This window comes from Denticeps clupeoides, chromosome 14, assembly GCF_900700375.1.
Source record: "Denticeps clupeoides chromosome 14, fDenClu1.1, whole genome shotgun sequence".
Taxonomy (NCBI): domain Eukaryota; kingdom Metazoa; phylum Chordata; class Actinopteri; order Clupeiformes; family Denticipitidae; genus Denticeps; species Denticeps clupeoides.
Window position 1 is genome coordinate 6,768,152 of NC_041720.1, and position 14,037 is coordinate 6,782,188.

General features: G+C 44.3%; 1 protein-coding gene across 5 annotated transcripts in view; it reads left to right on the top strand.

Annotated features, from left to right (window-relative positions):
• Window positions 1-14,037, top strand: part of utrn (utrophin) — an 80,735-nt gene that overhangs the window by 13,370 nt on the left and 53,328 nt on the right. For 4 of the 5 annotated variants that reach the window (XM_029002431.1, XM_029002435.1, XM_029002433.1 and 1 more), the window contains 31 exons: window positions 653-834; window positions 1,135-1,285; window positions 1,802-1,921; window positions 2,027-2,128; window positions 2,222-2,329; window positions 2,404-2,583; window positions 3,033-3,184; window positions 3,392-3,482; window positions 3,575-3,650; window positions 3,738-3,925; window positions 4,267-4,318; window positions 4,545-4,666; window positions 4,816-4,947; window positions 5,033-5,146; window positions 5,238-5,393; window positions 5,520-5,690; window positions 5,797-5,976; window positions 6,255-6,389; window positions 6,518-6,667; window positions 6,814-6,975; window positions 7,098-7,229; window positions 7,561-7,734; window positions 8,068-8,223; window positions 8,323-8,490; window positions 9,256-9,435; window positions 9,806-9,934; window positions 10,033-10,203; window positions 11,088-11,294; window positions 11,584-11,756; window positions 12,555-12,669; window positions 13,765-13,946. In XM_029002431.1, the coding sequence (XP_028858264.1) occupies window positions 653-834; window positions 1,135-1,285; window positions 1,802-1,921; window positions 2,027-2,128; window positions 2,222-2,329; window positions 2,404-2,583; window positions 3,033-3,184; window positions 3,392-3,482; window positions 3,575-3,650; window positions 3,738-3,925; window positions 4,267-4,318; window positions 4,545-4,666; window positions 4,816-4,947; window positions 5,033-5,146; window positions 5,238-5,393; window positions 5,520-5,690; window positions 5,797-5,976; window positions 6,255-6,389; window positions 6,518-6,667; window positions 6,814-6,975; window positions 7,098-7,229; window positions 7,561-7,734; window positions 8,068-8,223; window positions 8,323-8,490; window positions 9,256-9,435; window positions 9,806-9,934; window positions 10,033-10,203; window positions 11,088-11,294; window positions 11,584-11,756; window positions 12,555-12,669; window positions 13,765-13,946 (4,511 nt within the window). The remainder of the gene's footprint in view (window positions 1-652; window positions 835-1,134; window positions 1,286-1,801; window positions 1,922-2,026; window positions 2,129-2,221; window positions 2,330-2,403; window positions 2,584-3,032; window positions 3,185-3,391; window positions 3,483-3,574; window positions 3,651-3,737; window positions 3,926-4,266; window positions 4,319-4,544; window positions 4,667-4,815; window positions 4,948-5,032; window positions 5,147-5,237; window positions 5,394-5,519; window positions 5,691-5,796; window positions 5,977-6,254; window positions 6,390-6,517; window positions 6,668-6,813; window positions 6,976-7,097; window positions 7,230-7,560; window positions 7,735-8,067; window positions 8,224-8,322; window positions 8,491-9,255; window positions 9,436-9,805; window positions 9,935-10,032; window positions 10,204-11,087; window positions 11,295-11,583; window positions 11,757-12,554; window positions 12,670-13,764; window positions 13,947-14,037) is intronic. The other variant, XM_029002432.1, reaches the window with a different exon arrangement.

Here is a 14,037-nt window from a genome sequence, read left to right on the forward strand (position 1 = left end):
AGAGTCAGGAAACGGTCAACACTGAACACAGTATAACAGGGCTGTGACGCTGTTACTGAGCCTTATATTACTGCACTGCCTCTGTTGTAGTGTAGCCCTGAGACTTGGCCTGTATAACAACCCCGGCGTAACAGTGGAGCAACACTGTTACTCGCCCCCCGGCGTAACAGTGGAGCAACACTGTTATTCGCCCCCCGGCGTAACAGTGGAGCAACACTGTTACTCGGCCCCCGGCGTAACAGTGGAGCAACACTGTTACTCGGCCCCCGGCGTAACAGTGGAGCAACACTGTTACTCGGCCCCTGGCGTAACAGTGGAGCAACACTGTTACTCGGCCCCCGGCGTAACAGTGGAGCAACACTGTTACTCGGCCCCCGGCGTAACAGTGGAGCCACGCACTTACTCGACCCTGCATAACAATATGTAATATTTTAACTCATCCCTCTTTAACAGTATACCCACACTATTACACTGACCACAGATCTGTTATTGAACACTTCACCTCATAAAGCTGAAATGACACTACAGTAACAACGTTACTACTACTTTTACACTTTCAGCCATAACTCCAGATAATAATAACATAAATACGTTCACTGGACATTGATGATGATGATGATGATGATGTGTGTACATTCACTGTTATATCCAGGGTTTTATGTTAGAGCTCAAGGCCCACCAGAGCAGCCTGGGTAACATCCTGCAGGTAGGAAACCAGTTGATCAATGATGGCAACCTGCGGGAGGAGGAGGAGGGCGAAATCAGGGAGCAGATGAGACTCCTAAACACACGCTGGGAGAGCCTGCGATTACACACTATGGAGAGACAGAGCAGGTATACACATACACACGGGTATCGTGAGGTTACTTGACGTAACCCCGGTTCTCTGATAACATGAGTGAGGTATCTCACTATGGGAAACGCCCTATAGTGAGATACCGAGCGAATGTTTGAAAGAGAACGTGAGGTTACTTGACGTAACCCCGGTTCTCTGATAACATGAGTGAGGTATCTCACTCTAGGGCGTTTCCCATAGTGAGATACCGAGCGAATGTTTGAAAGAGAAACACACATACATCTACGAACTCACGCCCACAGACACCATGTGTAAACACAGGTTCCTCTCATCTTCAGGCTTCATGAGGTGCTAATGGACCTGCAGCAGCTGCAACTTGAACAGCTGTCTGATTGGCTGACAAGGACAGAGGGGCGGATCCGTGAGATGGAAATTGAGCCTGTTGCTGGAGACCTGAATACTTTCCACACCCAAATAGAAGCACATAAGGTAAAACATTGACTGGCTGGGAATTATTCTTTTCTCAGATGTAACATAATAACATAACATAACAACACTCACACATACAACCCATCATAGCCAAGTGAGCCATTTTATGAATTCAAATCTGTTACACTCAGTGGCTGGATCAGGATCAACAAACACAGGGTTCATACAGGGCTATGCACTAAAACCACTATATGTTCGTTAAACTTCAAATACACACAGGTGTGTGTTCAGTAAATACACATCAGTGTTGCCAAAGCTCTGAATAGTGGCCACCATGCGCTGCAGTCTGTGCTCCTTCCAGACAAAATCAAATGTAAACTTTTGACAACCAAATGCATCATACTGCATAGTTCAGAGATTGCAAGTGGAGCATCTGTGAACCTTGACCCTGATGAGAGGGTTCCGTTTACCTGCACCATAGCAAAAGCAACCACAGTAGTAATGCAAGATAAAAAGTAATGGCAATTCAGTGGAACCTCCTGTAGTTTTAAGGATGGTCATTTTCTCCTAACACAGTTCCTTCAGAATGATCTGGAGGCGGAGCAACTGAAGGTGAACTCTCTGACCCATATGGTGGTAGTTGTGGATGAGAACAGTGGGGAGAGCGCCACTGCTGCACTGGAGGAGCAGCTGCAGGTAAGACCACTGGAGGCCAGGGATGCAAAACTGACCTGGGGTCAGTTTAACCCATTCACACCATGTCCCTTTTAATAACGATGCATGTCTATTTGTCTCTTTTAGTCTCTGGGCGACCGGTGGGCAGGTGTGTGTAGGTGGTGTGATGACCGCTGGCAGCAGATGCAGAGTCTTTCTCAACTCTGGCAGAATTACAACGAGCATCAGGTAACATAAATATATATAAACACGCGGAAACACACACGTAAATATTAAGACAAAAGGGAACTTGTAACGTCTGTGTGGTGGGGGCTGGGTTAGGCCTTGTTTTTGTCTTTGTTGAGTGAGAGGGAAGAGGCTCTGAGTAAAGTCCAGACCAGCAGCTTCAGGGACCCCGTAGAGATCAACAGCAGCCTGCGAATACTAGCGGTGAGACACACACATCGGAGGAGGTCTGGCCTTTGATGTATGAGCCTCTGACCCCTACAACCACTGACTCTCAGACACTAAAGGAGGACCTGGCCGTGCAGCGGGCTGTTCTGGATCGTTTGATGGCCGAGCGGCAAGAAGTGGTGATACTAATTCCGGGTTCTGCTGCTGTGGGGCGGATGGAGGCCGAGGCGGAGGATCTGGCACAACGCTGGGACAGTCTGGTCCAGAAGCTGGAGGACTCCTCCAACCAGGTGGGGCATCAGGCAGTAGAGTTCACAGTAGGGGACGGGTGTAGGTAGGATGGATAGGTCTACCATCAGCATTACTGCTAATCGGTTCAAGCCCTGCCGGGGCCAGCAGCGAAGCCAGACAAAACATTTTTTACATCACACTGTACCATGGAAGTGACAAGAAACAACAAGATTAAATCTATTCACTTCAAAACTGAGAAGGTTTGTGAACAACTGCTTTAATGCTGGTGGGAAAAATTGTTGGTCACTGAGCAGCTGCAGAAGAAACAAAGTCGAATAGTGAAAGTAGTTACAGAATTGCATTCCTATACAGGAAAAGGGGGCGGTCATAAAACATATTATATAGATCTGTAGTGTTACGGTAGATGTCACTGTCTATTCCTTGCAGCGTCCATCATGTAACCCCACAGTGTGTGACCTTACATGGATGCCTTTTGCATATCATACAGGTAACAGAGACGGTTGCCTGCTCATCAATGCCACGCCCACAGGAGAGGGTTGTTATGGAAGCGGTGAGTGTAACGACCATGCAGGAAGTGAGCAGTGACCCCGCCCCCGCAAAGAGACGACACCTGGAGACAGACATGGAGCTCACCCGTTTGTAAGACATGAGTGATGCTCCCCGCACAATAATTTAGTCTTTTAATCATCTAAAAGTATTTCAAAAGAGAAACAGATAATGATACAGCAAATAATGATGTGATTCTATAATGTATTTAAGATGTATTACAGTAAATAAACACTGTAACAAGGGCCTATAACCTAAAGGGCTGCACTGTCACTCACATCCTCACCTGTATTTTTGCAGGTCGGAACACATTTCACAGCTCCGGATGTTACGCTTGGAGGCGGAGTCTTTACGGTTGTCTGACCCCGTCCAAGTGAAGGGCAGACTACAGGTCAGGAATTGCATATCCCAGCATGCATTGGGAACCAGTTGGAAGTATGGTTTGTTACAGAGTGTGGTGACGTGTGTGTTTGTTTATTTCAGGTTCTTGAGGGGGAACTAGCAGAATGTGAGTGTCACCTGATCGAGGCAGAGAGCAGGCTGTCATGCCTTGGCAGAGGTAGGGAACATTTCCCCCCAAGTGGAAGTGGCTCCAGCCATGGCAGTCAAACATTTTTATATATGGTTCACCTTGTCTCTTTCTCAGACGGTGCATTGGTGGAGGATAAGTGTGTGAGTGCACGCTCAGAGTGGCAGGAGTGTGTGCAGCTTCTGTTGGGTGTGCACAACTGGGTTCTACAGTGTCAGCAGAGCTCTGCTATCTCAGATGGTGAAGCTCTAGAGCCCACACCGTCTGGAGAAGTGGCTGAAGAGTGCGATGTGACAAGCCTACAGGTGACCACAGAGGCTAAACACTCATTCACACATTCATAAGAGAATAGAAAGGCATGGTTTATAGCAAATGTTTTGCAGCTTCAATGGCAGGTCTCTCCAGGCTGGGTATCATTCGATACCAGAACAATATTAGCTCTTGAATAAAACACCTCTACTCTACCTGTACATTTTAACACCAGGTCCTCAATTTTCACAGCAAAAAGGCAATAAATATTAAATCTTGTTTTATATTGTACTTTGTAGGTTTTTTATTTTATTTTCTCAATTCTCCACATTTTTTTTTAAAGTCACTCCTTTTGATAATTGAAGACTCTGCCTATAGTGTGTCTAATCTGTTTCAGCAGGCAGTGACGACCCATACACTTGTCCAGTACAGCGAAGAGACCTGCAAAGGTATTTTTTCTTTCTGGTTCTTTCACTCAGTCCAAGAATAAGTGTCCTCAAGTACTGCCAATAAAAATAAGTGTCCTCAAGTGCTGCCACCTTGTGGAAAATTATTTCATATTTTTTTTTGTATGTGCACCTGCATCAAAGATTCAAAAGATTGGGCTGTTTGTTCAAATTAAGATAAAAGTTTCTTGAAATGGTTCAAATCTTGTTAATTTTGTTTTACTGATAGAACCAGAGCCAGATGTTATTGGAGCAGAGGGTGTGTGGGAGGAGACAAGCACAAAACTGGACAAGTTGAAAGCGGCAGTTGTGGATGTGCCATCGGCTGAAGATGTTGTACACAAGGTTCAGGTGTGTGTGTGGGAAGGGGGCATAGATTAGCATAGATTGCTGAAGTATTTCTTTAATGTCATGTTTGCACCTGAGTGTGTCTTAGCAGTGCTTTAATGTTTAAAAGGAGTTTGTGTAGTATTTTAACGGTACACCTGTATGTGTTGTAGGAAATTTGTGTGCAGCTGGAGCAGAGATATCTTAAAGAGGAGGAGCCTGAGAGGTGGGAGGAGCTTATCAGTAGGGTACGAGATGGGCTGGGCGTGCTGCAGTGTGTTTTGGGTAGCATGAAGGAGTCAGAGGTACGCACTCAAAGGATGCAATAGGTTTGAGTTTGTGTGTTGCACTGAGGTGTGTGTTGTGCTGATTCTGTTACTTTTGTTGCAGGTGAAGAGCTCGGAAGTGCTGGCGTGGCTGGATGCTGCACAGGAAATTATGTCACCGGAGTCCAGTTCCCTTGGAGATGCCAACAAACTGCTGCAGGAGCTTGATAAATGCAAAGTATTTTACACTCACATGCTCACATTCATTCTGAACACACAATCTTAAGCACACAGTTATTATAATGTTTTCTTTATGTGTGTGTGTGTAGGAGTTAGTGCGCCGTATGGACCTTATTCAGGAGTCTCTAAAGCAGTTGGAGGAGAACACCACTGCAGTCCAGCAGAGCTCTCTACCCCACCTGACCACCTGGGGCCAGACGCACCTGCTGCAGTTACAGACACAGTGGAGAATACTGAGCAAACAGGTAAGAGTGTCTCTCACACACACATACACAAGCATATGTGTGTATTTTTTGGTAAATGCATATACATTTACAATACCCAATCCAGTTCTGTTCTAGCCTTGATGTTATTTGTTTGTGTGCGCATAGCTTGTGAGCCATCAGGACAGCGTGTGTGAACGTCATGAGAAGTCGGTGAACGTGCAGAAGGACCTGAGTGAGATGGGCGAGTGGCTGCAGCAGCTGGAGGATGAGTTCCTCATGAGAGACTTTGAGTACAAAACACCAGAGGAGCTAGAGGCGGCGCTGCAAGAGATGAAGGTATGCACATCCTCACTGTACACACACAGAAACACACACACACACACACACACACACACACACACACTATAAACACCGTATGTATGTGTGCTTGTTTCTCCTTCAGAGGGCCAGAGAGGATGTGCTGCAGAAGGAAGTTCGTGTGAAGATTCTGAAGGACAGCATTAACATGCTGGTGGCCAGAGAGCCACCTGCTGGACAGGAGCTGACTGTGCAGCTGAGCGGCGTGCTACAGAACTACCAGAAGCTTTGCGACCGATTCAATAGCAAGTGCCACACGCTGGAGGTGCGGTTGTGAGAGCGTGTGGTTGTACCTTTTTGTTCCTAAAATGTCCAGAGGACATAATCACATTTTTTAAGTGATATAATATGAATGGGGTTTTGGTCTTAGACTCTGAAACAGTATGCTGGACAGTACAGTAGGGGGCAGTGCTGCTTAGTCCATATTTAAAATAGGTTTTTGCACAGGTAAAATGATTAGCAAAAAACACAGACCAGTTTCTGCAAAGATGTTAAGAATGTTTCAGATCTTGTGTGTGTGTGTGTGTGTGTGTGTTTGTCTAGGAGGTTTGGTCCTGTTGGGAGGAGCTACTTCACTATTTAGATATTGAGCATCAGTGGTTGGGAAGCATGCAGGAGGTGATGGAGAATTCAGAGAACCTTCCAGAACAGAGCAGCGCTGTCAGTCAGGCGCTGGAGGTACCCATACATACACACACACACACACACACACACACACACACACACACACACACACATGCAGCTTCATAGGCAAAGGCAATTTCAAGATGCCAAGTTGTTAATGTTAATAATAAAATGTCTTTCAGACAGTGGAAGGGGCATTACGACACCCCTCTGATAACCGGACCCAGATTAGAGAACTTGCTCAGACCCTGATTGACGGCGGCATTCTGGACGACATCATCAGTGAGAAACTGGAAGCGTTCAACTCCAAGCATGAGAACATCAGTCAACAGGTTTTTTTTTTTCTTCACACGTCTCTGTATTTTTGTTTCTGTGTGTGAGTTCGGGCATGAAAAAATATATAAGGGATTGTGTTTGAATCAGTAAATGTACAAAGGTCCTCTAACTTGTGTGTGTGTGTGTGTGTGCGCACATTTAGGCAGTGAAGGTGCAGATGTCTCTGGAGCAGAAGTTGGTGTGCTTGCGTGAGAATGAACATACACTACAGAACCTGCAGCAGACTATAACACAGTTGGACCACACACTCACCTGCTACCTCACTGACCATGTGGATGCCTTCCAGCTCCCACAGGAGGCCCAGGTATGTGTGTGTACACACACACACACACACACACACACACTTACTCTTTTCTAATGGAGTGTGTGGTAAGTGTTTTTTGGATGTTTGTGTTCTCACAACTGACTCTGACCTCTGACCTGTAGAACATCCAGGCTGAGATCTCCTCCCTTGAAGCTACACTGGAAGATCTGAAGAAGAGGAATGTGGGAAATCAGCCACTTCCTGTAGTTGAAGGCAAAAGCAGTCGTGGGGGCACCATGCTGGACCACCTGCAGGTGTGTGTGTGTGTGTGTGTGTGTGTGTGTGTTTGTGTCTAGAGAAGACCACAGCATAGTGTAATAGCAACAAATCAGCATTTATTTTATCTCTGTGTTCCCTTTTAAGCACTTTGTTAGTTAATTACAATTGACTTTGAATTTAGCCTCTTCTTTAAATGCTGACTGGACGCCTGGCTAACAGATGCACAGGTTCGATATTCACATCTCTGGATCTTGTCCTGTGACTAAAGCATTAACAGAGATTCTGCATTCAATATCAATACTTTAAGTGTGTGTGTGTGTGTGTGTGTGTGTGTGTGTGTGTGTGTGTGTGTTTTTCCCTGCTTAGAGAAAACTGAGGGAAATCTCCACCAAGTTTCAGCTGTTCCAGAAGCCGGCGAACTTCGAGCAGCGCATGCTGGACTGCCAGCGCGTGTTAGAGGGCACCAGGGAGGAGATGCACGTCATGGAGATGAGACACACTTCACCGGAACACATACATGCATGCCTGACAGGCTGCGTTGTGAGTTTACACACACACACACACACACACACATATTCACTAGAGCTGTGGACGGTGTGTATTTTATTTAAGATGCGTTGTGAGACGGAAGCATACAATTCTAATTCAGAATTGATGAAGAAAAAGAAATGAAAGCAGCATAACTATGGCATCAAGTTACATAGCTGCACAAGCTCCCCACACAAGTGTGTCACACCAGCCCATCAGTTTTCAGATGAATTAAAAAAATTACAAAATGTTAAAATGGGTCACCAGTACTCTGACTGGAGAGCTGTAGAGCCAGCAAGCTGTGCAACTGAATGTTTGTAATGTGTGTCGTGCTTGTGTGTACAGAGGCTGTATAAAGCTCTGAGCGAGGTGAAGTTGGAGGTGGAGACGGTGATAAAAACCGGCCGGCAGATTGTGCAGAAGCAGCAGACAGAAAAACCTAAAGAGATGGATGAGCAGCTGACCTCCCTGAAGCTGCTCTACAATCACCTGGGGGCCCAGGTGTGTGTGTCTGTATCTGTGTGTGTGTGTTAAGAAAAACTGGGACCATCATGCTCACTGCACCATAACATCTCTGCTTTTCTCACTTACTGTCTCCAGGTGACTGAGGGGAAGGCGGAGCTAGAAAAAGCTCTGATGCTGTCTGAGCATGTGCAGAAGGAGAGCGGCGCTCTGGAGGAATGGCTTAGCAGCACAGAGGCACAGCTGGAACAGAAACGCAAAACATATCTGCCCCCCGACACGCACGCAGAGCAGGCTTGGGCAAATGTAAGTCGGTTCCCCCAGGACTTTTTTCCAATAATAATGACAGATTTTGTGCAGTGTTTTCTTAAAATTCGCAACCAAAAAGGTTTACATAGGCATAGTAAGATGCTAAATGAGTGAGAGAAGAATAAAATTGACAGGCATATTGACGTGTTTCACATGAATCACACAGACCAGTCTTCACATATCTACAAAAACGCATTTAGTTATTTTAATGGCTTTATTATTAGCAACCACTACCACACATATTATCTGCATCAAAATGACTGTTCTCGTTTTTTTGGTTTGCCTCTGTTTTGGTGATATGGGATTTGTAAAAATTAAATACAGGGTTCCTATGGTCATTAAAAACCTGGAAAAGTCATGGAATTTGAAAAGAGAAGGCCTTGACATTTTTTTTTAACTATAATAAATAAACATATGTAAAGTTATGGAAAAGTAATTGAAACCAGATTGATGCATGAATGTATTACATTTACATTTACAGCATTTATCAGACGCCCTTATCCAGAGTGACTTACAATCAGTGGTTACAGGGACAGTCCCCCCCTGAAGCAACTCAGGGTTAAGTGTCTTGCTCAGGGACACAATGGTAGTAAGTGGGATTCGAACCTGGGTCTTCTGGTTCATAGGCAAGTGTGTTACCCGCTAGACAACTACCACCCATGAAGTACAAAACTGTGCAAGAGAGGTTTTTCTAGGTTTACAACTACAACATTTAAATACAAAATTGTTTGTGTGTGTCTGCATGTGCATTTGTGTGTGCAGGGGCTGCTGAAGGAGTGTGAGGTGAAGAAGACAACACTGGGCTCAGTGGTTGAGAACAGCGCCGCCCTGCAGGCAATGGTGGAGCTGAGCGGCTCGTGTGTAGAGGACAGCCTCTCCCAGCTCACCCATGCTTTGGGGAGTGTCCACAGTGACACTCATGATTGGCTCAACACTCTGCAGGTATGTTTGGGGCGGCATGGGTGGAGCTTAATACTTCAGCAAAAAACTTTTTTTGTCTGCATACATTTATATGATTCTCTTTGTGTGTGTGTGAGAGACCATTCGAAGGAAAAAAAGGTTTATTTACTACCCAAAAAACTGTGTTCTGTGTATGTACAATTAATCCAGAAAGTATTCACAATGCATTTACACATTTTGTTATGTTACAGCCTTATTCCTAAATGGATTTCATTCATTTTTTTCTCAGACTTCTTAATTTAAAAATAAAAGCTGAGAAAAGCTGTGCGATCACTGTGTATACTTTCCAAATGTACTGTATGTGTATATTTGTGTTTTTTTCATTTTTGTTTCTTTGCGCATGTGTTTGTAGGCCCATCAGAGAGAGATGGAGCTGTTTGATGAGAATTTGGCCCACATCAGCACCTGGCTCTACCAGAGTCAGATCCGATTGGACGAGGCAGAGAGACTCCCCCCTGCAGAGAGAGAGGGCGAGCTGCAGGTACAGCTGTTTTTGCTTTGTGTGTGTGTGTGTGTGTGTGTGTGTGTGTGTGTGTATATGATAGGATATTGGGTATGATGCTGCTCTCTCTGTGACAGTCGCTGCTGTGTGAGTTGGAGTGCATCACTCCCAGGGTGGAGTGTGTGAGGGAACAGGCCGTGGTTCTGATGAAGGCTCACGATGCAGACTGCAGTGACCCAGTCCAGCCCAATATCACCGAGCTCAACCGCAACTTCCACAAGGTTGCACAGCGCATCCGGACAGGCCAGGTATACACATACACACCATATACATATTTTTAGCATATTTTTATACAGCTGCATTTGGTGTTATCTTTTTGCAAGTCTACAAAAATGATAGATTTATTGAACGTTGCATGTCCGGGGTAGCAAGATGTCACAGACCAAAACAAATTTATCAAACAATTTATCTGATTCTAATTGAAACCAAATCGAGTGGTGAACTTCATGTACATTTTACTTTCAAACCAAATCAGAGATCGTTAAAACACTAAATGGAATAAAATGATTTGCCCTGACTTGGGTATTTCATTCCAGACATATTAACACAGTGTTTCAGTTTTTCCTGTAGTGACTGATATGCTGATGCAATAGTCTTTCATCATCCTATTGATTTTTGTGTTATTTGTGTGTGTGTGTGTAAGCCTCTGAATTTCTACGTTCTGATCACACAAACACAGGATGAAGAGGTATACACACGTGCATACCTCACACTTGTATATCATTAGTGTTTACTTCTATTCAGCATTATTACTTTTAACTTAAATGCTGATCATTATGAGTAGACTATGACACGTGACCTACGGGTTTTTTGGAACTGATCATCATGTAGCAATTGTTTCGTGTTTTGTTTTAAAGCTCCTGTCTTGTAAAAGGTTTATCATTTCCAGTCACTTGTCACATGCCTTATTGTGACAGATCGTTGGTTTTGAAACCAATGCCGATCAGTCTTGTAGAATGCAGTCTCAACAATTTGATCACACAGTGCTGTAGTGTGAACTGTACAGTGATCTTATGACTTTGAAAGTGGTGCATTCTGAACTTTTAACACACATTCTCACACGAGTTCTATGCAATAAACACACGTTTACTGAGGGCTGTGTTGGGTATTTGTGTGCATCTGTCACCTTCAGGACGTGAGTCTGGTTAAGGAGGAGGTGTCTCTGTCATCCTCCGTCCCCTCCTCCTTCACACGCACCCTTTCTCCATCTGGGTACCTCCTGGACGTGAATAAGCTGCTACTGGCGCTGACCGACACCCAATTGCTGCTGACCGAGCTGAACACAGACCCGGAACACCAGCCATACCAGAACCTCCACCTGCAGGAGCAGGGCCTCAGGGTGTGTCACATGATGAGTTATTTGGTGATTGAGGTGTGACTCATTTGTCTAATGGTGATAGTAGCCTAGCAAGTAACACACTCACATTTAAACCAAAGACCACAAAGTGACAGGTTCAAAAGCCTCTATCTGCCATTGTGTCCCTGAGCAAGACAATTAACCCTGAGTGTCTCCGGGGGGACTATCCATGTAACTACTGATTGAAAGTCACTCTGGATAAGGGCACCTGACAAATGTCATAAATGAAACAGTAATGGTAATGTTACATGACCAATACATTTCTTCTCAGAGTGTGAAGGAGAAGGTGGAACAGCTTGGGGAGCAGGTAGCGTTAATACACGAGCGTCAGCCTGATGTCATTGTGGAGGCCAGTTCACAAGAAGTGACGCGCGTTTCAGACGCACTTTGTCAGCTCGACACCGAGTGGGACCGCCTCCACAGGGCATACAACCTTCACAAAGGGTGAGGGATCTGTCTCTCTCACACACACAAGCACGCACACACACACAAGCATACCTACATGAAAATGCATGCAAATGAATCCATCAGCAAGGCATCCGGCAGATCTCTTTTAAAATGAGAACACTAAAATCGGTCTTGAAGGATACATTTTTAAATGTTTGCTTTGAGAGATGCATAGAAATGGTGTGGGGATGCAATCAGTTCTCAACAGAAAGTGCATGTGAAATGTTGCAGTTGCATGTTTAATGTGACATCAGTAGTAGAAATGATCAGCATTGTTTGAAAGGATTCTGTGATTGTTCAGCTTCTTTTTTTCCCTTTTTTTTTGTGTAATTTTGCACAACTGGAACATGTTTGAATTCATGAGCTCGGAAGCTAAATCCAGTGTTAAGCAGCTCAGCAGTGGAGTGGAGGGAGAGTTGGTACCCTGTCTGCTGACTCTGCAGCTTCTGCTGATCCAGTCACGTTTCTGCGCTGGGTTGATGCATGATAAATAGTTTGCATCCATTAAGGCATTGACCCATATAAGTGTGTGTGCTTTTGTTTGGGCTGATTTTGTATGAATGATTATCTGTGTGTGTGCGTGAGAGAGAGATGTGAACGCTTGATATAAAGATTTGAATTTAAAAGGCACTGGAAAGACTTCAAAGGCCCTATGAAAATTGGTGCTATTTTGGTGTTTGTGTGCATTCGCACACTCTCAAAGTGCAGAAGTTTTTTTCTATGTATTTATATTATTGAATCATATTACTTTATTTAGCAGATGAAAGTGGATAACGTGTGATTGTGCGTTTTTAGGTGTTTTGACCGTGCAGCGGAAACATGGAGACAGGTTCACTGTGACATCACTGATCTGTGCCAGTGGCTGAGACAAGCTGAGAAAGGGGAGGAGCCAGGCGGCATCCATTATGAGGTGAGTGACCCAGTACATCAAATTATTGGCTTAAACTGGACTTGCCATAAACTTGCCATCACTAGTTTGTCTTAAATGTTTGGAAAATTTCACATTTTTTTTTTAGCTTGGGGGTAAAATTAGATTAGAATAGTCTCATATAATATGAATATTTATGATGTGTCTGTAACATAATTATTACACATAATTATTCTGCAGCTAGATAACAAGATTATATTGTGTGTGTGAGTTTGAGAATATTTGCATTCATTCATTTGCCACAAATATAAAGCAAGGTTTGATTTGAGGGTAACAATACTGCTGATTTGTGAGTCGTAAATGTTGCAGCAATCACATACTGTGTGTGTTAATTGTTGGCTGCTGGTTCAGATGTTTTCAGATCACAGAGAACGAGGCTTTTGAAAGCGCGTGAGCTCTCAGGCTAATGAGCTCTCTGCTCTGATCAGCTAAATTATGCTAAACCCATGCAGATGAAGTGACGGGACCAGCCACTACCTCTCTGATCCAGGCCACACACATCACTAACTTGTCTGTGTGTAATTATATTGTTTTTCTGTGGCCGTATGCTAAACACTCGAAAGAAGCTCTCAGCTTTCCCCCTGATTTGTTTTCAGTCATTTGAAGCATTTCTGAACTGATTAAAACGGATCCCAAACACAGAAACATCAAGCTTTTCAAACAGGAAACTTTGTAAAATGTGTCGATGTCCTGTTGAGAAGATAATGAAAAAAGACTGTCTGGTGAAACATATTCAGAATCCATCCCATAAAACCCTCTGTGTTGGAAAATCTGGGTTTTCTAAAATTGAGAGCCCATCTGAGCCAGTCAGTCATGCTCAGATTAAACCAAATGATCAAAAAGGTTTTAATTGAGCTTCTCCTTTAAGGACCTGCTCTTTAAGATAAGACCTAATATATAATCTCTCCAAAATGTCACAATCACAACAATTAACCAAAATTCAGCCACCCAAAGTGAATTCTGTGCAAACTTGCAAAATTCCCTCAAATTTGATTAATAAACATTTCATCACATCCGTTTGACCCATGGTAGGACATTTTGTTTGCTGATCGTTGTACATTCATTTTTAATTGACAGGAGCTGGAAAAGGGACTAGTGGCTCGCCAGCCTGTCCTGGCACTGCTGAACCAAACAGGAAATGACATAGTCAGACAGCTGTCACCAGAAGAAGGAACTCTGCTGACAGAGAAGCTGCAGCAGCTCAACCAGTGCTGGGGTCACGCCCAGCAACGCCTCACCCAGCAGCAGCAGCAGCACAGGTAACTATAGCAACAGCCTAAATCGGCAACAGCAGTCAAGAATTCCCACCTCTGGTGCCCTGACTGATTGACTGAATCAACTGTGATCAAT